This window comes from Terrapene carolina, unplaced genomic scaffold, assembly GCF_002925995.2.
Source record: "Terrapene carolina triunguis isolate 2854851 unplaced genomic scaffold, T_m_triunguis-2.0 Scaffold38, whole genome shotgun sequence".
Lineage (NCBI taxonomy): Eukaryota > Metazoa > Chordata > Testudines > Emydidae > Terrapene > Terrapene triunguis.
Genome location: NW_020664389.1, coordinates 12,957,082 through 12,985,047, shown reverse-complemented (window position 1 = coordinate 12,985,047; position 27,966 = coordinate 12,957,082). Strand labels below are relative to the sequence as shown.

Here is a 27,966-nt window from a genome sequence, read left to right as displayed (position 1 = left end):
AATGCCAGGTGCCCCAGAGGGAGTGAACCTAACAGGTAATGATCAAGTGATCTCTCTCCTGCCATCCATCTCCACCCTCTGACAGAGGCTAGGGACACCATTCCTTACCCATCCTGGCTAATAGCCATTAATGGACTTAACCTCCATGAATTTATCCAGTTCTCTTTTAAACCCTGTTATAGTCCTGGCCTTCACAACCTCCTCAGGTAAAGAGTTCCACAAGTTGACTGTGTGCTGTGTGAACAAGAACTTCCTTTTATTTGTTTTAAACCTCCTGTCTATTAATTTCATTTGGTGACCCCTAGTTCTTGTATTATGGGAATAAGTAAATAACTTTTCCTTATCTACTTTCTCCACATCACTCATGATTTTATATACCTCTATCATATCCCCCCTTAGTCTCCTCTTTTCCAAGCTGAAAAGTCCTAGCCTCTTTAATCTCTTCTCATATGGGACCCGTTCCAAACCCCTAATCATTTTAGTTGCCCTTCTCTGAACCTTTTCTAGTGCCAGTATATCTTTTTTGATATGAGGAGACCACATCTGTATGCAGTATTCAAGATGTGGGTGTACCATTGATTTATATAAGGGCAATAATATATTCTCCCTCTTATTCTCTATCCCCCTTTTAATGATTCCTACCATCCTGTTTGCTTTTTTGACTGCCTCTGCACACTGTGTGGATGTCTTCAGAGAACTATCCATGATGACTCCAAGAATCCACGATGACTCTATTCATGGTATATAGACTATAGAAGGTTATACACAATTATGGGATTTTTTTGTCCTGATTGATAATGTGTACAATACTAGTGTGTCACTGAGTCTTTCTTAAAATAATTGTTCTGTAATATCAGCAATGGTATTTTGATGTATAGTATAGTAAATTCAGTAGTTCTCTGCTTAAAAAAGGGAAAAAAACCAAACAGGTCTGTGAACAGTCTGTCTGAACAGCTACCTAAGTCAATTTCACTGCCAAATTGGCAAGCATCAGAAAATGTATTAAAAGAATAGACAATTCAGTAATGTCCAACAGATAACTAAAATTGAAATTTTATTTTTTTCAATAATATTCATCAGACATTTTTCTGACAAGACTTTACTGAAAGATGAAGTGCAAATGGGAACCCTGTAAGAATGTTTATAAGAATTGTACATGACATTTCTTAAGCGCCACTAAGTACACATTGAATACTCTGTAAGTATATAGGCATAGCAACATGCAAGTGTCATGTACCTAACATTACAATATGCATTTTGTTCACTTACAATTGTTGAGAAAATTAAATGCAGTAACTGAATTTCCATCATCAGTGCAATATGCTTAATTCCATTGGATTTTACTTACAGCATGATGTTTATATTTATTTTTAAAAAAATTATCCTTCCAAATGCAGCAAATTGCAAGTCTAATAGCATAACACATTGTGGTTCCTATGAGATTACTGTTATATAGTATATCAATGGAAATAGTTGATATCTTTTCCCAAATTTTTCCTTTTGTACTCTAGCAAACTTCCTGCAATACTGAATGTGGTTTGTTGTTATAAAATATCTATGCTAAAATAAAGGATGTGCAGGGAATGGAGTTGGAGCCCTTAAAAAAGAAGTTAAGATCAGCTCAAACATTTAGATTAAGGACTTGAGCCAAATCCTGTTGAACTCAATAGAAATGGTGCATTAAGAATTTTGAGAGTGAGTTATATATGAATCCAGTAGTCTGTGAGGCCAAATCTCAAACACTTTGTTCACTGTTTAGCTGTAATCAGTACTTAAAAGCAGATGATTTTATGGCTGCCTCTGTGTGTGTGTGTGTGTGTGTGTGTGTGTATTATATATATAAACTACATAGGGATATGGGAAAATCTAGTTACACTTAAATGAGGAATTAATATTCTCACTTGCTTTAATATTATCCAATATACTGCAGAAAGGAAGGGGAAAAGGAACAATAGTTCATTCCAAATACCATACATTTTTCTCTTTTGAGCCACATAAATATTTATAAAGCAGAACTTACCTTAAAAATGGGGGGATGCATTTAGTATGAAAACCCTCTAATAATTTTCATGTAAAACAAGAAGAAAAAGAAAAGAAAAACTAGTAATGTAAAAGAAAACAAAATCAGCAATTTTCAGCACTGTGCATAAGGACAGGATAAGACTGTAAGTAGTTTATGCTGAGATGAGAGGCCAGTGCTTATATAGGAAACACAGCTGGCTTGACCCTGGATACAGGGAAAGTGCTTAAGTGCTGACCCTTGGCAGGCTTAGCTTTTGCACCTGAAATCTTAAAAAAATTCTTTCACTTTTCTTTGTAATAACATAAAGCATTCATTGGAAAGGAGAGTCTTTCTTCCACCTCAGCAATTGCTCCTTTTAACACAGCAGAGCCTTAAGTCACTTACACACAAAAGATGGGGGGAAGGACAGATCCTTGGCAACACACAGAAGCGATAAAGCTGGTTTAACCAGCTACTTGAGGGCTTTTCATTGTGTCAGGGAATCCCCAGGTGCTCTAGAGCCATATCAGCTCCTACGCCATTTCCCTTTTTGACCCCGGTGCAAAGGGCTTTGCTCAGAAACATGGGCATGGCTGGCCGCTCGCAATTCCTAACTAATGGGAACAGCCCCCTTGGAGGCCCAATGGCAGTAGGGGTAGGTTAGAAGGGCCATGGATTGGAATGGCATAAAACCAGGTTTGCGCACATCTCTTCCCCCCGCCCCCCCACCCCCAGCCCCATCATCCTTCTGAGTTGCTCCAAATGCAGTATGTTGGTGTGATACTTGAATAGCATTGTGGGTCTGAGCTAACTTCCCTTACAGTCTGTCAGATGATTCCCTTTGACTTTATTGGTAGTTAGATCAGGCCCTCCTAGAACAATCATGTAGGAAATCCTGGTGTTGAAAAGTTTCAGAAATAATCTCTGCCATATTGATACATTTCTTTGTTGTTTTTTTTTAGCACTAGATGCTACTGTAATCCCTGGATTGAATATTTGTATTGTAAATGTACATTGGAGATATTAAGTTTAAATAAATGACAAATTAGAATATCTTGATAGCATGCATATTACTGATGTAATGCGAAAACTTGCATATATGGTTTTAGAATTGACATTACAAACCTACGTTCTTTGTTAGTGAAAGTAATTGTGTTACAGTTGAATTGTATAATGTTCTTCTCCATATTTAATAGATATTGGTATGGTATAACAGTGTGTTTTTAAACATTATGGGATGCATCTTCAGCCAATGTAAATCAGCCTATACTAAAAGAAATAGCGCTGAGATATAGCAGCTGAGGATGTGGCCCAGTATCTACAGCAGGGGTCTCAAAGTCCCTGCCTGAGAACCTTCCCACTGTGGCCCGTGGAGGACAGATGCATGCAGCCATGCTGCCAGCAATGTCTGCTGCAGGCGCCGCCCCCCGCAGCTCCCAATGGCTGGGGGAGAGGGACAGAGATACCATCACTAGTCACCGGGCAGAGTCAGCCATGGAGGCAGCATCGTTAGTTGCCGGGCAGAGTCAGCCATGGAGGCAGCATCATTAGTTGCTGGGCAGAGTCAGCCATGGAGGCAGCATCATTAGTTGCCGGGCAGAGTCAGCCATGGAGGCAGCATCACTTTTTTCCACAATGAATATAAACAAGTCAAAATACCGAACACAACTATCTGATGCACACCTTGCTGCAATCCTGAAGGTTTCAACTGCTCAGTTACTGAGGCCAAACATCAACAAACTGACAGAACTGAAGCGTTGCCAAGTGTCTGGCAAACACTAAAAACTCTCTGGCAGGCGAAGAATTGTATACAGTTGTATGACAGTTTTATTATTTCTAAGAAATTCGAAATAAAAAATACAATATAAACGTTTTCTTTTCTGAACACCATCTTCAGTGACATTATTGGCCCGCTGGGAGGATTTGAGAACTGGCACTGGCCATAAGGTAAATTGAGTTTGAGACCCCTGATCTACAGTATTACCCAGTGGGACTACCTACAACAGAAGATAGTAAAAATTGGGGTTGTGGGATAGAGGAAATTAGATAAAGAGCCATGAATGCAGCCAAGTTGTTTTCAGTGTCAACAGAAAAACTTACAATTATCTCTTTTAGAGGCTAAATCTAAGACTTCGTAATATTTATAAAATGTATATAGACACTTCATAGTCAATATTTAACATGAGAGATAGCTTAACAGTTTAATCCCATGTTTTCAATTTCTACATTTCATCTAACTGGAGTTTTTAAATGTCTATAATCATAATATTATATGCAAGCATGGCGTGTTATAGGAAATGGCACTCACTTAAGTTTTACAATATTACATGTAACATTCATTTTCTTCTTTTTCTATTTCATGTTCTCTCACTACTTTCAGTGAATTACTTTTTGGAAGGGTGTGACAGAAAACAACAAGAAGAAAAAGGTCAGTGATATAAAATTTCATGTTTAGAAAAAGTTAACTTTATCACTAAAGGCTTCCTCTGTACTTTGACAGAAGCAGTTTGTACTCACAATGTAAGATTACCTAACAGTACTGTATTGTGAAAGAAATTGTGAAAATTCCAGGTGAGGTGGTTCAACAAAATAGAGGTCAGGATAATGCAGTTCTCCATTTCTTCCTCTCTGCTGTTCAAGCTTAACAAAAAGCAGGGCATATGGCAATACATTTCAGTATCTTAGTTTGCTAGACTCCCCCAAGAAGGAAAAAAAGAACAACGTTGTTCTGTTGAGTCAAAAAGAGATTACTGAGCAGGGTTGCCAAACTTGCAGTATGCTGGTAATGAAGCCATTAGCAGAGTTGAATTCTTACTTTGTCCTAAAAGTGTTTCAATGGAGTCTAATGGGACCTAAATAGTACTAGAGGGGAGACAGAGCTAGTGGGGTGGGAGGACAGAGATGCATTATTATAAATTAAATATCATTGCAAGTAGAGGAATTAAGCATATTGCATTAAGCATGACTATTGCATCTGTGTACTTTAAAGTTAATTATTTTCACTGCTTCCCCTCTTTTAAAATAATCAAAATGCATATTATAATTACATGGGTTTCCAATATCCATACACAGAAAGTACAAGATACTTACATGTAAGTACACTGTAGTTACCTATATTTTTGCATAGTTTTTAGTGTGTACTTTGTGCCACTTAATAAAAAGCATTACTCAGTTGTTTCTATTAGCAGCTGCTTCAATTGAAGTAGCTGAATTTTTTTTGGTATGTTCATCACAGATTACCATTTCCTAAGAGTGAGAAAATTGGACACTTGTAGTAATCTAGTTAGGTGGTGGGAAAAGCTGTGGGGTGAACATGAAGTTTTACATCACCTCCTTATTAAAGAAATGGAATGTCAGATTCATGGTGTTAATTTAATATATTTACCATTAGTTTGGACAGATTAGTAAAGGTAAGAGTTTCATTTTCCTTTTGGTAACACTTTACAGTAAGTGGCACTAAATTACACTATAACTGTTGTGTTACATGGAAGTACATGTAACTACACTGTAACTGTCAAAATAGCTACTGTACATGTGCGTACATGGTAACTTCAGTGCTGTTTACAATCAGTTGAATTACATAATTACAGATGATCCTGTCCTTTCTCTTCATTGAGTTAGTTATATATATATTATGCTATAATGAAACTACACATTAACTTCCATGTATTATTTAGAAAAGTTGGTTTTCTTCATGTATCCTTTATAGAGGAAGTCTCAGTGCAAGAAATGTGAAGACATTTTTAAGTGTTCCAGATTAAATTCTTAGCCTCAACTTAAATATCAGGTTCCTTAAACTGCTTCTTGGATTCTCTGATGACACTAAACAGAATGGAAAGATGCACCCTTTTGCCTGTGATGCCACATGCCTGTTGAATGATTATGTTCTCAAAGCATAAAAAAATTAACATTGTTCTACATTTGAAAGTTAAAAATAATCAATGGACATTGTAAACTGGCAGTAATTAGCTACCTTGTCTTGAGTAAATTACATTGCATGTATTTGTAGGTGTGGATGTTATACTAACATTCTAACTAACATGGTTCCCATTCGGAGCTTTCATTTTACACATTTATCAGATTTCTTGAGACTGTAATGGACTCAATATTTCTGAATGGGATCTTTTTGTATAAAGGAGACAATGTGTTTTTACCTGTTGAATACTATACTTAGTTCTGCGTGAGCCATGATGTTGCTTACAAAGGGCCTGGCATGTATTTATTACCTTACACTCAGTGAAGTCATTTGAACATGTGGATGTAGATGGATGTAAACAACTACCCAATCAGAATTCTCAATTCATTTATACTGGTTGTAGTGTTTTTACAGCCACTTTGCACAAATGTAAATGAAATCACAAGATGCAAGACAGTGGAAAATCAGAAATCCATTGAAAATGAGCACACATTAAGAGTTTTAACTAAAAACCAACCAATGTAATTTAACAGTCCAATTTATTTCTGGTTTTGCAATGTTTCAATGCTGGTTTTACACTACACGGACAAGTTGGCTTTGAGTGGTTACATCTAAAGATGCTCTAACATTTGAAGGTCTCACTTGACATCATGGTAAGTAATGATTTAAGCAACAATTCTACAATTCAAGCAAAGTGCAGTTTAGATAGAATGTATAAAGATGTAAAAGCAGCATTGATGAACAGTTCCACTTCAGTAAATAAGGCCCTGATCCAGCAAAAAAAAAAAAAAACTTACTTTTTAAGCATATGAGTAGTTCCATTGAATTAGGTGGAACTTCTCACATGCTTAAGTGATTTGTTGGCTCAAGCCCTAAGTCCTTAATCAGACTGAGATATACAGTATTGTAATGCTGTTAATGCAACTTACTGTTGTGACAAGAACCTTTCTGTCCTGGTACTAAACTAAATGATTTCCTTTGCCAACTTTTTAAAAGTGTATGCTTTGAAAGACATGAATATCTTGAAAACCTATACTAGTTTCAATGTGTCTAGTAGCACCTACCTGGTTCTCTCAAACTACCATACTATATTAACATATTATTGCATTTTTCCACAGATGGTATGGAGTGAACTGTAAAAAACAAGCATGCAATCACATCAATGCAGACTTATTTCTTTAAAATGTCATACTGTATATGATTTATTATGTTAACACTCAACCACATCATATTATTTATGTTCTATATATTTTGAAAAAGTGCTGCTTGATCAACATCGCCCTCTTTTTCTTAGAAATTAACAAGATAAATGTTTCAACAAAAAGAATGAAAGAAAACAAAACAAAAAATAATACTATAATATTCTCCTTAACAGGCTTATACTCTTCTGATAAATAATCTGACACAGCACCTTTGTCTTCCATTTTATCTTAATACATGATGATGTATTCAGATTCTCCCTCCCCTGCCCCCACAAAAAATAAATCCCAAGAGATAATCCTTTACAATAAGCCATCATGCTTTTAGACTTCACAAGTATAGCAACCGTATAGAAATATTATTTTTCAAAGGTGCAACACTTGGGAGAGGGAGATGAACTCCAAACGATACAGATTTTCATTCTCCAGCATGGAATCACTACCAAGAGTTGATCTGGCACCATTTTTATTTCAGTGGAAGAGGAAATAAGCCATTGGGCTTATAGTGTTTTGTTGTCATATTTAAGAACATGAGACTTTAAGAGAGACTTTCACCATAGAGCTAAAAGCATTGGCAAAAATTCTCTATCATTCACTGTGACATAAGTTTGTACCCCACAAAATGCATAGACAGGAATTTAATATAAAGAATTAGTCCATTTACCGTATACACAAAACATATATCATTTAACGCTTTTTTTTCTTTTTTTTTCTTGTGGTTTTTTTTTTGTTGTTTTTGTTTTTTTGGCAACCCAACATAGATAAGCAGCTGTGGAACTGCCGAATTAAAAATTGAGAATTTAGCAACATAACAGTATTTTTTAAGGATATTAATCAAATGTGGTTGTAATTCAAAACCTGAGGCTGTGCACTGGTTGTTAGCTTAAAACTACCTTTCCATATAACATTGTGCTTCCATTGTATAACAAAGAAAAATTAACAAGAACTAGAAAAGTTTGCTGCTGAACAGTGCTAGGACATACAGACAAAAAATACTAATACATGTTATCTATTCAGAATATTGATTTAAGTCATATCTAAAGGGATATAATGGACATTAGAAAATGCTTACTTGTGACTGACTTAGCTATAGCCAAAAAAGTTAAATATGTATCAAATAATGTTTAATTGGATTTATTATATGCACTATATACAGATAGGAAAATGCTTTGCAATTGTGCCCCATGAACACTACAAATCTGAATAGGCAGGTGAGTCCATATGAAGCAAATAAATTATTAAAACCGAAATTACAGAAACATATCTAATCTTGTGATCCCAAAAAGCAGTAAAAGGGCTGAATAAATTTGTTTTAGAATGAAGCTACCATTATCTAACTCTGCATAATCTGTATAGATAATACAGTGTGATGTAACTACCACCCAAGCATGGAATTAGTATCAAGGTGCCATTTTTAACAATGTATTGATACTCCTTTTCCACCAAATCCAAGCATACAAGAAACTATACTATAATGTTTTCAGTTTGTGGTTCCTAGGGCATATGTTTCAAAAACAGGTTGCCTTTGAATTATAGACATGTATAAAACATTCTTTGTAAACCTCTAATCTTAGATTTAATGTTTTATGTAAGTACATTATGTCCTTATCGAATAGTATTTGTTATGAAAATCATCCAATGACATACTGATAGGGACCATGGTAAAAGAAAACTGGAAAAGAAGAAAGTTATATAACATTTAAAAATGTAGAAAACTCAATAGCATGATTTAAGATGAAGATTAACATTGTTAAGGCTGTATATTCAAGCACTGTATGTTAAGAGAGCAATGGATATGAATTTTAGGCAATAAGAAATGTCCTGCATTGTGGATGGTACTGTAAAGAAAGAATGATGCTGTCAACAACTGATTGTTGGCATAAACTGGCTATTTATAGCAGTATGTAAGTTAATAAAGTTTGCAGAAGATGACAGAAATGAATTCTGAAAGATGATAGCCAGTTTTCTCCAGCAGTCAGCCTAATAAGTAAAACTCAGAGAATCTAGGTCTGCATCTAAATGAAATACTCCTTTTTCTCCTCTGCATTGACTTGGCTGCCTTCTGCATTGATAATGGCTGTGTCAGCATCAGGTGCATCTTCAGCTCCTTTAGCTTCATTTGTTAAATATGTTCCTATGGGAATCAGTACAATAAAAAAAATAGTTATTTTACTTTAGATTGTTGTATGTACAGTAGATCTGTAACAAAGATCTAACTGGTTTAATGAATGGAGTGATGCAGAACAGAACTTGATGCACTATTTTAGCACTAACTATACTGGTACACATAATATTCTAATTTGGGCAAGAAGTAATTATGATTCATAACACTTGTCCCATATGCACATATATTTGCACATATCTGTGGCAAAAAAAAAAAGGTACAGCACGTTCAAAACCATATTTTTTCTATCTCCAGTGGCATGAAGCATACAAATATTTTAACATACAATAGTTTAAATTATATCTCTGTGTATTATATGGTATATCTAGATGGGTAAGAAAATTAACTTTGAATGGCTTAGATTTCATTAAACACATGTTTTTGAAAAATGGCTTCTAATTAGTTTTGTACTCTCACATTGATGTAGGCCATTTTTTATCTGCTCTTTAATTCCACAGACTAGGATAATTAAGATTCTCTAGAAGTGCAAAACTGAAATAGCTGCATTAAGTTAACCCAGTCACTTCACATTGCCACTGACATTGCTTTGCTAAATAGTATAAGAGCAGGATATTAATAGAGCTGTATGCAACAGACAATTTTCACTTTGTGAAAAATCATATTTACATTGGCTTGGAACTCATTTGTTTTCAGCCAGGAAGTAGAGCAAAGGTGCCACATTTTCACCAGAGTAATTAGAAATTTGTAATTTTTCACACAGTTCTACTGAAATTTAAAAGAAAAATATTTCTCAATTTGTATTTACTAACTGCATGACTACCCTATGTGGAATTAGATTTAATAATAGTAATACTTTTTGGGGAGGAAGGTAAACTAAGGTTAACAACTACACTGCAAGCCATTCAGACATTAAGTCTTCAAAAATGTTTTTCTAACAATCACCTGGGTCAAATTCTAAAATTTGTCCTCTGTTTTACTCAGACGCTTCTCTCCATTGACTTTAATGGGAGTTTTTCCCTCAGTAAGCGTAATGTAAAAATTGAGTCAGGACTTCAGAATTTTGCTCCTGGAGTGAAATCCTGGCTACATTGGAGGCAATAGCAAAACTTATGCTGATTTCAGTGGGACAAGGATTTTACCCCTTGTTTTTAACGCAACTTATTGAATGTGTATTTAAAGTTTTATCATGATTTCTGGTAGTTAAAGCCTCATTCAATAACCATATATATTCTGCTGAATTAATATAACAGTTAAAATTATGAGGACATGTAACTGAGTGCTTACAGCAAAGGGCTAGAATCTAGGCGCATTCGTCCTTCTAAATCTCCCTTAGCCACTGACTCACTACATGACCTTGGGCAGGTTGCTCAACATCCTTTCGCTTCAGTTAATCCAACTGTAAAATTGGGTAAAAAATCAGGACCTCACTGAAAACCAGATGCTTCTTCTGAGCCTGAGCTTTCCCAGGCAGCTAAATTCCAAAGGGGAGGGTGGGGGCAGAGAGGGCACGAGAGTGTTTGAGGGTGAAAGTAATCATGAGAAAGTATTGCTGCAAAAGGTGATTGCAGTTTGATTAAATCTGTCCTACCTTTATGTCTTGCCAGATATCGTCCAAGCAGAATTATAGAACATAATGTGACAAAGACAACTACAGCCACTACTCCTCCTATGAGAGCATGGTCAGGTCCAGTCTGTCCAGCCAAAGCATTTGGGTCTAGGGGGGAGGAAAAACAAAAGTTGTCCTGATCAGATAAGAATTGATATGAAAATGCACAGCAGCAAGTTTATACTGATCATTCTGAAAATAGAGCATTTCCCTCTTAAATATTCAGGGTGGTTATTCCCCCTCTTTTACTACCAGTATCTTATCAACAGCATAGCATTGCATGTATTCCCAGACTGTTAAAGCCCTGAGGACATCACAGTTATGAAAAATGTTACCTTATTCTTCCTTGGCAGAGGTTATTAAATGGGAAAGGTTTCTGGTTTTGTCCTAGTTGTATTACAACTGAAAATCTGCAATAGCTATTTATAGAAGCAAAAACAAGGAATTGAGAATTGGGGATCAGATAGCATCAGCAGAATACTGTCTGCATAATACATAATTTATATGACTGAGTCTCAGTGGGGATCCCTTATATAGTCTCTTCTTGTCGTTCCTTTCCAATTGCACGAGAAATAAAAAAGGAGATAAAGTGCAGACTTTCCAAGTTCTTCTGCAGATGGCTGAGTCTGCAGGAATTTGGTCAGATAAATGTATCATGTATCCTTAAAGATCCTTGTTCACTCTCAAATGTTGATTTGTGAATTTACTACAGTTATCCAATTAACATTGACGTTAGTAAACTCTAATAGATTTTAACAATACATTAGCAGTTTCATTTCATTCACTGTGCACAAAACATTAGGATTATTGTCAGATTTAAGCTTTTTATGCTGGTCATTTATCTATTAGTGAGCCTGGTGCATTACAGAAGGCTCCAAAGAAGCAATCATGGAAAATGACACTGTTTAGGGGTCAGTAATTCCCCAGAGCTTTTGAAGAATGAACTGGTAACCTTCAAGTCTTGCTTCATCTGAAATATGCTAGAGGGGGGAAAAAAGAGTCAATCCTACAGTAGCATTGTAAGATTTCTCTTCTTTTTTTAAATGAAAAATCCCTCAGTCTCAAACGAATAGTAATTCTCCCAAGATTGAGGGTTGTGTATTAGCTTGCTCACTCTATAGTAATCAGTCTGCACACACTGCTTCAAGGACATTTCCCTTTTAGGCATTGTTTATATTCTACAAACAGTTTGCAAATAGCTGTCTTGCAACGGCGGAAGATGGAAATACCATTAACACAGAAAAGAGGACAAATCAGTAAAATCTGACTGGGAAAAGCTGCTGACAATGTATGGGAAGTGTAACACGCTTGTTTGGCTTTTTTGTGATTTTTTAATTAATTTTCATAAGGACACAATCACAAATACAGAAAGATAAAAGATGTACAACTTGTATATGTTACCAAATTCTGCATATTTCACAGGTAGCCAATAAAATTATGCAATTACACAGTTACAGCTTGTCAAAGCTGCAAGACCAGATCATACAAATCAGACAAATTATACAGACATAAAATGTTAGGGTGAGGGTAAAAATAATAGTAATGATAATAATAATAATAATGCCATACACAAATAGGCAAAAAAAGGGGAAGGGAGCAAGAAGCTGGAGGGAAAAAGCAAAGAGGTGAGGTGGACTAGAAGTCTGGCATCCATTTGAGCTATCTCAGCATTCTTTATCCAAATGTATCAAGAACCAGGATCCAAATTTCTTCAAATTCATATAATTGCTCTCTGCAGCAATAAGATATTCTTCTTCAAGTGCTTGCTCATGTCGATTCCAGTCTAGGTGTGTGCATGCCCAGTGCGCAGTTGTCAGAGATTTTTGCCTTATCAGAATCTGTAGGATTGGCAGTGGCGCTCCCTTGAGTGCCATGCTCATGCATCGGTATATCAGGCACCACCGGCCCTACACCCTCTCAGTTCCTTCTTACCGCCTGTGGTGGTTAGTCTAGCGGTTTCGTCTCTTCTGCCTTCGAGCCTTAGGGCCTTGTAAATAGTTTGTTTATAGTAGTTAGTGTTAAGTTAAGTTAAGAGTAGTTGTAGTTAGAAGTTAGAGTCCCAGCGGGGACTTCACCCTAGGTAGGGCATGCCCTGGTCTCCTGGGTTTAAGCCCTGCATGGACTGTAACAGGTCTACGCCTTTAAGTGACCCCTATAGCAGCTCCCTCAAGTGCTTGGGGGAATCACTGCTCAGTGCTCCCTCCAAATAGCATGGGACACAGCTGACTCGGTGGCTAGGCTGGTGACATCAGAGGCGGTTATGAGTGGCACTCCTGGCTTCAGACCACCGGCCTCTCCCAAAAGATGCAGACCTTGATCCAAGACCTCCCATTTGATGGGATTGGTCTTTTTTCAGAGCAGACGGATGTGAGGCTGCATGGGTTAAAAAACACTCGGGCTACCCTTCGCTCGTTGGGCATGCATACTCCACAGTCTGCAAGAAAGCAGTTACGGCCACCTGTGCCGCCAAGGCCTTGGCAGTCTCTTCCGGGGTCTGCAAGGAGAAGGAACAGGGATGTTAATTTCAGCTGCCATCGCCCTTCCTCCTCCTGCTCACCTGCGTGGCCTGGCAAAGCATCCTGGGGGCCAGAAGCGCTGGTTTTGAGTGTGCAGTCGAGAGCAATGTCCCCTCCCAGGATCCACCCCACTCTTTCCTCAACCGTCTTCATCCCTACTGTTTGGCCTGGTCACAGGTGGAGGAGGTCCCTTGAGACATGACAGGAAAGGGATTCTACTCCCATTATTTCCTAATCCCGAAAGCAAAGCGGGCCTCAAACCCATTCTGGACCTGCAATGCCTCAACAAGTCTCTCAAGGTCTCCCTGGCCTCCATCATCCCCTTCCTGGATCAGGGAGACTGGTATGCTTCCCTTGACTTGAAGGAAGCTTATTTCCATATTTCAAGGTCACAGACATTTCCTCCGTTTCATAGTGGGTGGCCGTCATTTCCAATTCATGGTGCAGCCCTTTGGCTTCTCATTGGCCCCAAGGGTCTTCACAAAAGGTATGGCGCCAGTAGCCACTTACCTGAGATGTTGAGGGGTCCAGGTCTTCCCGTATCTCAACGACTGGCTCATCAAGGGCAGGTCTTGGGAACAAGTACAGAGGAGCCTGGATCTGGTGCTTTCCACCTGCTGCAACCTGGGTCTGTTGATAAACGAGCAAAAATCCATCTTAAGGCAGTCCAAATAATAGAGTTCGTCGGGGTGGTTCTTGACTCCACATGAGTCGGAGCCTTCCTTTCGGAGGCTTGTTTTCAGGCCATGCCGGACCTGATCTCCCATGTGAAGAACCACCCACTCACCACGGCTCACACCTGCCTGTGATTGTTGGGCCACCTGGCCACTTGGGCCACATTCATGGTCAGTCATGTCCAGCTCCGGCCTCTGCAAGTCTGGCTAGCGTCTGTTTACATCCCTAACAGACATGACCTACACTGGGAAGTCAGGGTGCCGGATCACATTCTGTCATCCCTGGAGTGGTGATTGAACCCTGGGTCAGTGTTGGAGGGAGTTCCCTTCCTGGCTCTGGCCCCAGCCCCGTTGCTGACCCTAGTCTCAGATGCTTTGGACCTGGGCTGGGGAGCCCATCTGCGTGAGTTCAGCACACAAGGCTGCTGGCTGCAGGACAAGCTGGCCCTTCATACCAATGTCAGGGAGCTAAAACCAGTTTAGCCTGCCAGGCTTTTTTGCCCCACCTGAAGCGCACGATGGTACAGGTCCTCACAAACAATACTGCCACGATACCACCACACAACAGGCAGGGTGGAGCCAGGTCGTCGGCCCTTTGCCAAGAAGCTCTCAGCCTTTGGGACTTCTGTGTGTGGCATGCCATCCATTTGATGGCCAGGCATCTGCTTGGGACCCTAATGTGTTAGCAAATTGCCTCAGCAGGACCTTCTCATCTCGCTACAAGTGGTCGCTCCACTCAGAGGTGATCAGTATGATCTTCCGAAAGTGGGGAACTCCCCAGGCGCCCCGTCAGAACAGGAAATGCCATATGTTCTGTTCACTCTAAGGGATGGACAGGGGTTCCTTGTCAGATGCTTTTCTGCTCCCATGGTCGGGGCCCTGATGTACGCCTTCCTGCCAGTACCGTTGATCCACAGAGTCCTCATGAAGATCAAACAGGACAAGGACAAGATTATCCTGATAGCCCCCGAGTGGCCTCGCCAACATTGGTTCGGCACACTGCTAAACCTTTCAGTAGCCTCCCTGGTGTGGCTACTTCTCTGGACGGACCTGATGTCCCAGGACCACGGCAGTCTTCTGCACCTGAACCTGGAGGCATTGCACTTGTCAGCGTGGCTACTGCATGTATGAATGCAGAAGAGCGGGACTGCTTGGCCTGGATTTAACAGGTCTTGCTGGGTAGTAGAAAGCCCTCCAGCAGAGCAACTTATCTGGCCAAGTAGAAAAGGTTTACATGCTAGGCTTTGGAACGATGTGTCTGGGCTGAGCAGGCCTCGCTGCAGGTGACCCTGGATTACTTTCTGCACCTCAAACTTCAGGGCTTGGTCCTGTCATTGATCAGGGTCCACCTGGCCGCTATTTTGGCTTTCCACCCTCCCTTCCAAGGCAGGTCAGTCTTCACTCATGACATGATGGCCCAGTTCTTGAAAGGTCTGGAGAATCTTTAACCTCACATGCAGGACCCCGTCCCTCCCTGGGATTTGAATCTCGTGCTGTCGAGGCTCATGGGGCCTCCCTTCAAACCTCTGGCTTCCTGCTCCCTTCTCCTTCTCTCCTGGAAGGTTTCGTTCCTGGTTGCAGTTATATCTGCCTGCAGGGTATCTGAGATCAGGATGCTTACTTCAGAACCTCCCTGTACGGTAGTCTACAAAGATAAGGTCCAGTTGCGGCTGCACCTGGTGTTCCTGCCCAAGGTAGTTTCCCAGTTTCATATCGTCCATACTTACCAGTCTTCTTCCCGAAACCCCATAAATCCGAAGAGGAACGCAGGTTGCACACCTTGGATATCAGGAGGGTGCTGGCCTTCTATATTGACAGGACAAAGCCATTTCACAAGTCAACGCAGCTGTTCGTTGCGGTGGCAGATAGGATGAAAGGTTGCCCAGTGTCTGCTCAAAGGATTTCGTCCTGGATCACAGCCTGCATCCCATACTGCTATGATCTGGCAAACGTGCCTCCACCGGCGATAGTCAAGGCGTACTCAACTAGAGCGCAAACGTCATCAGCGGCCTTGGCTCAGGTGCCGTCCAAGAGGTCTGTAGAGCTGCTACCTGGTCAACTGTCCACATGTTTACGTCCCATTATGTTCTTACCCAGCAGGCCTGGGACGATGCTGGCTTCAGCAAAGCACTGCTGCAAGCTGCAAGACTGTGAACGCCGAGTCCACCTCCATGGGCACTGCTTGTGAATCACCTAGAATGGAATCGAAATGAGCAAGCACTTGAAGAAAAAACTGTTACCTACCTTTTCATAATTGTTGTTCTTCAAGATGTGTTGCTCATGTCCATTCCATTACCTACCCTTCTGCCCCTCTGTTGGAGTTGCCGTCAAGATGGAAATGAGAGGGCGTAGGGCCAGTGGCGCCTGATATACTGATGCATGAGCGCGGCACTCAAGGGGGCGCAACTGCCGACCCTACGGATACCGCTAAGGCAAAAATCTCCAATGACCACACACGTAGGAATGGACATGAGCAACACATCTCAAAGAATAACAGTTTCGAAAAGGTAGGTCACCGTTTTTTCTTTCTTTTGCTACTAACAAGGACAGGTCCAAATACCAGTGCTCTATTATGGGCATAAGCCTACTCCTCCATTATTTATAAATTCATGGTAATTATTGCTACCTTCAGCAATCAAAGTCGTTGTGGTGGAGTTAGCATAGCAGATACTAGAATAAAATTTTCTGCTGAGGTTTGGTTGCAGAAACCAAGCTTTGTTTTTCACTCATATCCACCTCTTTTCACAGCTGCTTGAATGTGAGGTAGTCCCATTTCAGATGCATCAGGAGTTCCTTTTTCTTTGTTACAGCACCAACAAAATCAGAAGACAACGTCCCCATCTTGTACAACTTCTGTGGTGTCCTTTACGTTTTGAATAGAATCTTTTGCTGGATGAGGCATGACCTGAGATCCACAGAAGCATTTTTAACGTTCTATAATATGCTCTGCCACTGGGGTTCTTTTGAGTACTGTGATTACGTCCCTTCTCATGCTTTCACAAAGAACTCCAGACGGACACTATTATATGATAATGGAATAAACGTGAGACTTACATGCAGTATTGTTTCTCTGCTCTTGAATAGAGTTATTCGCCTAAAAGATGGGTTGTTTTAGAGTAGAACCCTGTTTTCCAGTGTTTCTGTAAACAGCTAAACCGGGTATAGTTTCTTGTAGTTTCACCAGGAGTTAGGCAGATGCTTCCTCTAAAAGCAGGTAATTCTTTCATTGCCACGTCTGTAGTTTCTTGCACCTTCCTCGGAAGTTTCTGGTAGTAGCCACATTAAAGACAGGGTATTTGGCTAGATGGACCACTGACCAGCTTGGAAGTTCCTAGATTCCTTTGGATTACTGTGGATTAATGAGGTTCTACTGTTTCTGTATGCTGACTCTTCTGAGTTTTGAGAGTCATTTTAACCATTTATTTTACCTTTCTCTGGGTGTTTAATTTTTAACATGCTGAATGATAATTATTGACACATCAAAGCAAGACTACATCTCAGAACCTGTGAGTACTGTTCTTCGTAAACTGTACCCAATAACCAATACATTACATTAACCGTTTATACTGTATCGTCAATATTATAACAAAACTTCTGATAACACAAGAAAGTTGCCCACAAACATGTCTTTTGGGGGGAGCATAGTTTCCCTGATCCCAGATAATAATCCATAAAATAATGCTGCAAATTGATAAGCCCTCTATAAATTAGGAAAGAATGCTGTTTAACATTTTTAAAAGTTATATATTATACTTACAGGGTAATGCACTGTCCTTTTGCAGTTCATGACATAAGCAGATTCCCTTGAGTGAATTACAGCCTTGCATTCACTTTGGGGCTATCCATTATCTTATATGTAATTACTACTGTAGCCAAAATGCTTCAGGAACTGCTTCTACTGCACAGAAACACTGGGGCATATTCACATCTCCATGTATTGTGAAGATTTATATTTTTAACTTCTATTAAAATTAGTGGATGTGATGTGTGTAAATCTGGGTAGTGAGCTAAGGATATACTCCAAAATCTGCCTTTGTCGCTCCCCCCCCCCCAAAAAAAAACCTAACTAAAATTAACAGTGTTCAGGGGATCTTCAGATTTTCCATTAAAATTATTAATGATATTGTCCTGTTGAAATATATATGCCCAAGGTGATGAATATGGAATTAGAATTATCCAGTAATTTCTTGTGGATACTGCAAATAGATAATTACATTCAAAATTATGCTCACAAAAGTTCCAGAGTAGTTTGTCCCCTATTAAAGTATCTAGAGGATTTTGATGAGTTAACACAAAACAGCTGAACATGAGTCATATGCTGTGATATTCAAATTCAGGACTTCTGAATCAGAGCCGATCTTATTCCTTTAAGGACCAGCTTCTCATCTTTTTTCTTTACACTTTGATGGGATTAAACAATAATCTTAACACCAAATTGCTTAAAACAATAAATTCTGAATTCACTGGATTCCTTTGATTCCAACTCCTTATGAGGCCTGTTCAACATAATCATTCTTGATGCTACAAAATCACATCTGTCCAGCTTTTGAGGATGCTCCCCTTATTGGCATCATGCATCCCATGTCATTGGTCCCAACCTCCACACACAAGATGCCTACATGAGAGAAAAACTGGATCACTCATAAAGAAGCAAGATGAGGGTGAGACATGACAATATCACAGATCTGTGTACAAATAAAGGTGTACTTTATGTTCTGAGGCCAATCTTATAGGAGTGCAATTTATTAAAAAATACCGTAGGTCCCTAGTATTGGTATTCACACAAATTGCTAAGTAGTGTTTCATGAGTTGGTGTAAATTATATGTTAGTTATTCAGCTAATTTCATTTTCTCCTTGCACAACCTTATTCATGCATAGTTTATTTCTCTGAGCTAGATGAGGGAGAGGGTCAGATAACCCAAAAGATTAGTAATGTGAGAAGCAATTGCTAAAAAGGGGCGCATGTTTATGGGTGATAGTCATGTATTCCCCTTTTCACTCAGGATGAGCTTGAAAAGCTTCAGAGCTTGTCTGAAGAACCTACTGTGGAGCCCACCACTGGAAAAGGCATTCCCTCTTCCCACCAGTCCAGACTTCTCAACTACTATTGTATGCTTCCTGTGAAACTTATGGGGGTTGGGTAGCAGGGTTTTCACATGGCCAGCAGGTCCACTCCTCATCATTTGACTTCAGAGACAGCCTAGTGGGTCTTCTGCCTCCTTAATACAGTAACCTCTGCTGATATCTGTGGCAGCTCTTCTGTTTTGGAGCACTAACACCCAGTAATTCAATACCCTGGGCAGTCCAGAAGGCAACACTATCATTGGCTTTTTAGGAGGCACATCTCCTAAGGAGGTTGCTAAGAGGGTAGAAAATCTAAGGGCTGGGAGCAGGTCTCAAGAGTTTGTGTCACAGTTCTTAGCTGTCTGGAGCCATCCTCTGGCCACGTGGAGAGGTGTGTGCCTAGATCTGGCATAGTAGCTGCAGCTCAGGGCTACAACACTTGGTCCAGTGGCAGGTGAAAGTGAGGGAAAGAGGACAGCTCCTCTCCATAAACCAATCAGGATGCTTCTTGGTACTGGCTCTAGTGGAGAAGATGAGATGCACTCAATGGGTGCATTTGTTCAGGGTTCCTATAGTTAAACAGGCAGAAACTGAAGTAGGGAAGTGGTGCAGTTGGAGTGGGGAAGATACTTGTGGTCAGTTGACAAGGGATAAGGTATGTATGTTGGTGGGGCAATGAGGGATCTGCGGGACAACCAGATATCAGGCCAAGTTCTATTCTTGGGGTCAATAAGTGTCTATCTCTTCACTCAATGACACAGAATGGCAGCAGTACAGACTTGTACCAGATTTCTGTTGAATAGCTCTGATTCATTTGGAGTCCATCTGGTTTACTTGGGGTTCTATCCATCTGGGACCATGAAGGAGAGAATCCATACTTCCACCACCCATAGTGCCAAGACCACCTGAGGTTCCCAAGGAACAAAAGTCTCCCACAAACAGCTCTTCACCTTTTGGATTTTTGGAAGCATTCATAGTGGTTTTGAAATAGGAAATGTTTTCTTCAAAGCACACATGTGATGGAAATCAAAAGCCCATTATGAAGATAAATTAGCTCAGGGCAGCACATGGCCAAACTTGTCTTCAGAACATGAAGAAGAACTAGCTATGAATGCCCTTTTATCCCATGATTCAGTAGTCTACAGCCAGTGGTCTCCTGGTCCCCTCATAACCAGAATCAGGGAACACTAGGAAACAAGCACGTTAGGGAATCCAGCAGGAGACCTGCGATTTTGACAACTGCACATTGATGCACAAATGCAACAACTGCAGGTGCCCATTTTTACCTTGTTGGTGGGCATCCCTGACCCAGATGTACACACTATGGTATGCTGACATTCCAGGCGTACAGTATAGCAGGTGTACAGGAAAGCAGTATAGCGGTTGTAAATTAGTCTTAAAATATTTCTGTTTCCACTCAGTGGGGTTTAGTTCCAGGTCTTTCCAGTCATGCCCCAAAGTGTGGATACTGCATTGTGTACTGTGCCATTAGACTGGAAGTTTTGAGTAGTAAGCAAAGGATTCAGCCAGAACTGGAATGAAGTACCCTTTTGGTTACACAAGAATGCGTAAATGGAACCAACTGATGCATTCACAACAGAAAGTCAGTGGCCCCAAACAGCACCAATCCTGAACCAGCTGTGATAGGTTGTCATGCTCAGGGTGCAGTCTGGGAGCTGTGGGAATCACTGTGCCGTGGGAATCACAAATTTTCACACTGCTTGGTTGGAGACATAGCCAGCCTTGCCAGGCCCTGTTATCACCCAACATGACAGCAGGTGATGCCATTGACTCAAACTGAGCTACCTGAGTGCAAACAGCACACACCAGCCAATTGCCCAGCTCCCCAGGCATGCATGCACTGCTGGAGTATAAACTCAAAATTATACCGTCTTGTACTGCACAGGGATCTGTACAATGTAAGCTCATAAATAGTTTGCCCTCCCCTCGATGTGGGAAAGCTATGCAACAAGCCTGTGTTTACCAAGCTGAGATTTTTCCCCAGACACTTCACTCAAAGACACACTGGTATAGATAAAGCAAAAAACAAGTTTATAACTACAAAAGATAGATTTTAAATTATTATAAGTGATAGCAAACAGATCAAAGCAGATTACCTAGCAAATAAATAAAACCGCAAATTAAGCCTAACATGCTACAAAGATTGGATATGAGTTAGCAATTTCTCACCCTGACTGATGATACAAGCACTCTGCCAGGTTTCCATACACAGGCTGGGACCAGCTCTTCCCCCAGTCCAGTCTTTGTTTCTCAGGTGTTTCCAGGAATGTCCTTGTGTGGGGAGTGAGGCCCTAGATGATGTCACATGCCACCTTATATAGCTTTACCATATGGCAGGAACCCTTTGTTCAAAACTCAATTTCCAGCCTAGTTTGTGGAAAAATACAGGTACCCGAAATGGAGTTCAGTACCATGTGGTGTGGTTATATGCTCATGAGTCATAGCAGCCATTTCTTTCAGGCTGGCTGAAACATTTACAGGAAGGCTAAGCTTTTCCACAGCCCATTGTCTTTGTTGATGACTCATTAGCACTGTCCAGCTTCATCATTGTTGTACCTGAAAGACTAGTAGTGGGTGTTTTCCAGAGTAAACACATTTGAAATACAGATCCATTGTCAATATTCATAACTTCAGATACAAAAATGATACATGCATACAAATAGGATAATCATATTCAGCAAATCATACCTTCTCCAGTGACTCCTTCCATGACTCATTTGGTACAAATTGCATCATAATTATGTCATAATCATAACATAATCATACAACTATGAAGAATATAGGGTGCAGTGTCATACCAGTTAGGAGGAAAATTTGATGACAGAAACTTGGTGCAGTTACTGACCAAGGTTAGGAGGAATTTGACTGATCTGAGACACATTGCCTGGCATATGCCTTGTATGTCTGACTTCTTATGGTAGCTGTGGTGGGGAGCCATCTAGGGTGACCAGATGAGGGAAAGAAAAAATCGGGACACATGCTGGCGGAGCAAAAAAAAAAAAAGAGCGCTGCCGGTGGATATCAGGACCAAAGATCGGTTGGGACGCAGGACACACCCCGAAATATCGGGACGGTTCCGATTTTATCAGGACGTCTGGTCACCCTAGAGCCATCAGACTAATTACAATCAATCAGGCAAAGAAGTGTATCAAGAGAAAATTAACCTGGGATTATTGTGATGATTACTGAGAGACATTTGAGTTGTAATATCTATACTGCCCTCATTTGTTCCAGCCAGAAGCGGTACAGATTTCTGACATGAAAGTTGACTGACTTATTAGGTATGTGGAAGATGCCAACTAAAGATGTGTCTTGCAGCATCTACCAACAGTCCTTGCAAGACGATAGCTAGTTTGTATGGTTGTAAGGCATCAGAATGGGTGAGGATTTATCTCCCAATCCAAATGTGATGAATAAGAAGGGATATCAAATAATCCCTGATGCAGGAACCAGGGTTGCTCATAAATATGTACTGGAGTCAAGGTTGGACTGGTGACTTAAAAGCGATCCAGTTTAGTGGAACCAGGTACTAGCACGTGGTGCAGATGCTATTGAAGGGAAAAGGAAAGCTTCTCCATCATTTAACTTGCAAGGGCAATCTCAAAGGGGCCCAGTTTTGGAATTCAATAAAGCTGCGCTCTGTTATCATCTGACTTTGAACTTAAAATGTTCAAAGACAAACAAAAAAGTGTAGTATACAGCCTATATCCACTCTATTGTAACAGTTCATCATCAAATATAGATAAGTCAGGTAGAAAAGAGCTTACTTTTAAATCTCAAAAAAAAAAAAACCCACCAACCCTAAATAATCTAAAGCCTTTTTTTTTCTTATTACTGTAGCAGCATATTTAGCCTCTAAATATTTTTTTCATATCACTTTACACACACACACCGTTTTCCCTGATAAAAAGAATCCATACTGTAGCAGAATAAAGGACAAATGTTAAGGGTACAATGTGACTCCTTTTGCAAGTTCTTTGTGTTGCATTGGTAAATAATATGACTGAAGAAAAAATAGTTTTCTTCGGATGTGTAACCATTAATATATGGTTTTTGCCAGAGGTAAATAAAAAATATCCAAGTCTATCTTTCTGAAGTTTTATTACTTTCATTTTATTTTTTGTTCTGTGATTCTATGAGGAGGGCTTGCTCTCCTAAAAGCCATCTCTTTGTGAAGGAGATGGCAGAATTTAGAGTCTAATACAAATTCCAAAGACCCTTACATGCTGACTCCAGATTCTATGCCCACTAACTCATTTTATTCAAATGACACAAAGATTCCTATATAGAGATCGATACAGATATTTTTGATGTGGTTCTCTAAAATATCCAGTTTCCTGAAGGGAACAGAGTTTTCACTAATTAGGGCACATGACATAGCTTTCCTATTAATAATACTGGATTTGAACCCTTCAACAGAGCCACTTACTGTTTGAGACTCTGGTTGGAAGAAAAATGACTGAAATCTGCAGAGTGAAATTATTAATTTTTGCCTCCATCCTGTTTTCAATAGAGGTTATTGCAGTCAATTTAGATTGTAAAGATATATTTGTAGCTTGTCCAGATATAACTGCTGGCTACCTAGAAGACTGTACAAGGATGGGGAAAGGGTGCAGAGCTGACTCAAGAACTCCACTATTAACAGCTGGTTCTCCCAATGAGATACCATGGTCTGCAGAAAAATAGGCAAATGACCCCTTATCACTGCTTCCAGAATTTTAATAGACTTTAATTTTTCTTCTCTTTCTGGAGAGGTGCAAGGTATCATGCACTGGATTCTGTTATGTACGAAAAAGTAAGGCTGATGAATTAAACTTTCTTTTAGCAAATGGTATTTTCTCCTGAGTGCCTGTTCCCTTCCATCCCCAGTGATGAGTTTAGTGGGAGGAATCCTGCTCTTCATTTTCCCTTCCCAGCAGGAAATGATGGGAAGGATAGAAGCAGTAGCTGGAGTTGGTATAGTCAACCTAATAACAACTGGCTCTTTCTTCCATCCATTTGTGTGTGTGTAACTCTTTTCACTGTCCATGGCAGTTAAATGTCTATGCACCTGATGAACTGAGCTCTAAGTTACATAGGTGTAGAAAGAACAGTGCCATGCAAGAAGCAACAAATTAAACCCTGACTTATATATCATGAACAGCAATAAGGTTGCTGTGAAAGTAAAACTGTAAAGAGGTCATTTTAAACATTTCAGAAAGTTGCACTGGTAACCTTGAGCAAATCCCAATAAGTGTACTGGAAAAGCTGTGTAAATGCTTCAATAAAACTTCTTTTTATAGTCTCTTTCACACACACTGCATCCCAGAATGCTTCCCAGAGTTAATTAGTACAACTGCAGGGCTAAAATAATAAATACTAGCTGAGGTAGAAAAAGTTCAGAAAGTGTAGGCAAGGAGACAGATGTTTTCAGCTGAGCAATGAAGTGGTAGAGTTCCATGAAGTGGAGATATACAGACAGGCTGTTACCAGTGGCAGGAGCTGCAGAGGAAAATGCTTTAACCTAAACAGTGCAGAGACAAGGCCAGGGAAGCATGAAGGGAGTAGAAAAGCAAGTTCCATGAGGTACGATGCTGCTACTGTTACCTCATTGGTCTCATATAGTGCTTTTCATCAGTGAATCTCAAAATGCTTTACAAAGTAGGTCAGTAACATTTTACAGATGGGGAAACTGGGACACTGGGAGGTGAAGTTACTTGCCCCAGAAGGCTAGTGGCAATAGGTTGAACGTGTTCATGAAGGGTTTTAAAAAACAGAACTACTGTGCAAATTAACTGTGTGACTTCCATATAATTTTTTACTAAAATAACTATGAGTCAATAAAAATGTTAAAACACCCTTGATGAAGTCAGCCACTTAGCATCAGAATGATACCCCTAACTCATGCTTAACTGCAATTTTATCTGTTATTTGCTGCAATGGACCTACTCTTGGAGTAAGGTACTACTCAGAATGAGTTAGGGCCAAAAAGTATGACCTTTAACCTTTTGGCAGCTAATGGTGTTTTTCATCTGCCAATCTGTGTGCATCTAAGAGATTGACAAAACACTGTTGTTGGTGCTGGTGACCAATCCAGTGGAGGTCCACCATTACCTCACTAACTGAGATGAGAGATATTAAAAGTAGAATTAGTGGAGGTCATTTTGGTGTAATGCAAAAATGAACAGGAAAAAAAGAGTGATATTATTGTTAGGAGGAGAAGTATCCCAATTAACATTTTAAGTTCTTTTTATAGTCCTTTTAATTAGGGCATAAAATCCTATGTAAATTTGTTGGGACACAGCAATATCCATTAATAGAGTTTCTGTCCATGCAATAAAACTACCTTGAATTAATTTAACATCGTGTTTGTGGTTTAATTTAATACAACCCATTCTTTATGCCATATCTGTGCTAATGAAAACAATAATATTTTCCTCACTTAATAATGATATGCTTGATGGAATTCTCCTCTGGGAACTTTAAGGTTTTGTTGTTTTCAGTTGCCTTAAAGTTAAATACCATCCAGTTATTAGAAGAGGGTTGTGTTTGCTTTTAATACTGTTGATTGGTCATGGGTTGCTAGGAATGAGATTGATCTTTGGTTTTCTAAAAGCTTTCTGTGTATTCATAAAATAATAAAAGCTGTATATAGTCCAGGCTTTATTTATTTATTTATTTTTAACCTGTCAGAGTGCATTCACTTTCAGCAGTACTGATGATCTCTGTGTCAACACTCATAGCTGTAATATATCCAAATTCTACCAAGAGGGCCACATCTACACAAGTTTGCAACTGACAGATTCATTTCCTACCTTCTCTGGAGACAGCAATAAGGGCTCCAATCAAAGGTCCAGTGTAATTACTATGTATATTTCAGATTAAATAAATGTGATAAAAGCTTCCATCTGGCTGTTGATCAAACGTGCAAAGGGAAGCTGATTTCCAGTGACATATTACAATATGTCTCTTGTAACAGTCCCTAATGCCATCCTGTAAATTACTTACATCTGGGATTACTTGACTAAGACAGATAGAAATATTACTCACTTTTTAAGTGCTGCCCATTGGGAGAATCTGAGATGTGGTCTAATCTTAAAGTTGTTAAGCAAGGCATTAAGAAATAATGGAGTCATGTTTATTTTACTAAATGACAGTTGTGCTCAAACTATTTGAAGAAGGCAGACTCAATTTCATAACAGCCTGAGCTGTATTCCTGGTGACAAAGCTGTACCAAGTCTACAGGGAAGGGGAATTAAGACACAACAACATTAAGGCATATTGTACTGTACGAAAACTTTTAAAACTTAGTGAGAAAATGTCTGTTCAAATACTTAAATATTTTCAATAAAAGTCTATCCTCATACACAGTTGGGGCCCAGTCCTCTGGAAGTGCAGGTGCCAGAGCATTTCTCACAATCAGGGCCTAGCCTTTCTTTTAAAAAAAACATTCAGAGGGAAAACTGCTGACATTTCTGATTATCCTCCAAATAGTATATACCTAATTCTTGCAATAGTGGACTGGACCAAAAGGGGATCTCTGCCTCATTATTTCAGTGATCTTTCAACCAACTCATTTTCAAAAGAAAGATGAAGGGGATGTTCAAAGAGTGGCTGTATGGTACTGAAAGGGCTTTTCTTTCCTATGATTTATAACTGATATGGGGTTATTCTAGAATGGCTCTGAGATGAACATGGATCTTAAAATAGCCAAATTTGTCTTAAAGAAGAAAAATTCTCCCCCTCTATCTGCACCGTGAATTTCTCTTGCATATAAGGTGATGTCTATTGCATATTCAGCACTCATTCCACACACAGAGAAAATGAAGAATATATTATTCAGATCTGCAGTGCAGGTCAGGGAGTTTCAGAAGTTTGACCCTTAGACTTCTTGTTGTCAAGCCTGATAGAATTTTTTGGACCCTACTGCCCTTAAAGGGGCTGCACATTCGTGATCCAGTTGTTAAAACTAGTTTCTCTCTAACTATTGGTCCAGGACAAATGGATAGGGAGAGTTTACAGGTCTAGTAAGCATGTGGTGTTTCTGGCTCTGACAATATTCTGCTTTTGTCTCTTTTTTGCTCACGGCACCGTCATTTCCACTCCCACTCATTGTTTGTATTGTGCCTTCTCTTCTATTGTTCCCATACCTAGAATCCTCTCTTTATCCTAAAACACCATGTATTCATCCTCTCCTCCCTAAAGTGCTTCCTTAAAACACAATTCTTTCAAAAAGGCCTGTAAAATAATTTAGTCCTGTCTACAGGGAAGAATTAACAAAATAGATTCCCCACCCCCCAAAAAAGCAAACTCCAGACAAAAAATGGAATTAACAAGTTCTTTTTTTATCTCAATGCTCAGTAACTTGCCTTCTATTCCATTCCCCCTACCCTTTCTTCATCTGTTTGTTGTCTGTTTATATTGCACTCTCTTAAGGGCAGCATATTTGTCTGTAAAGTAACTTGTATATTTTTAATTGCTATACAATAATAATAATAATAAAAAGATACTAGCTGTGGAAAACCAGATTGTTTTACATGACATTATGTTTGATTTGTGACATTTCAGTGTCAATAAAATTTTGGCTACAGACATCTCACAAAAAATATCTATGACACTCTAATCAACAATTTGTATAACCTCAGTTAGAGGTTAATGTTTAAAGGTTTATGCCATTTAAAACTAGAAAGCGGATATTTCAAGCTTGCAAATAATATAGCCCCCAATTCAGCAAAACACTTAAGCAAATAGTTTAAGCAACTTAAACACGTGTTTTTGTTGAATCAGAGCCATAGTGTGGGATTCTAGTTTCAGCAGTTTACAAGATACTAGTTGCCAAAACCTATGTTCGAATTGAAATGGT

General features: G+C 39.5%; 1 protein-coding gene across 1 annotated transcript in view; it reads right to left on the bottom strand.

The window, feature by feature from the left end:
* Nucleotides 1-7,170: 7,170 nt before the first annotated feature.
* The window catches only part of CADM2 (cell adhesion molecule 2), a 252,246-nt gene continuing 231,450 nt past the window's right edge, over nt 7,171-27,966 (bottom strand). Inside the window, exons 9-10 of the mRNA XM_026652673.1 lie at nt 10,831-10,956; nt 7,171-9,251 (exon numbers count right to left, since the gene is read on the bottom strand). Coding sequence (XP_026508458.1) covers nt 9,133-9,251; nt 10,831-10,956 — 245 coding nt within the window. The 3' untranslated portion in view covers nt 7,171-9,132. The remainder of the gene's footprint in view (nt 9,252-10,830; nt 10,957-27,966) is intronic.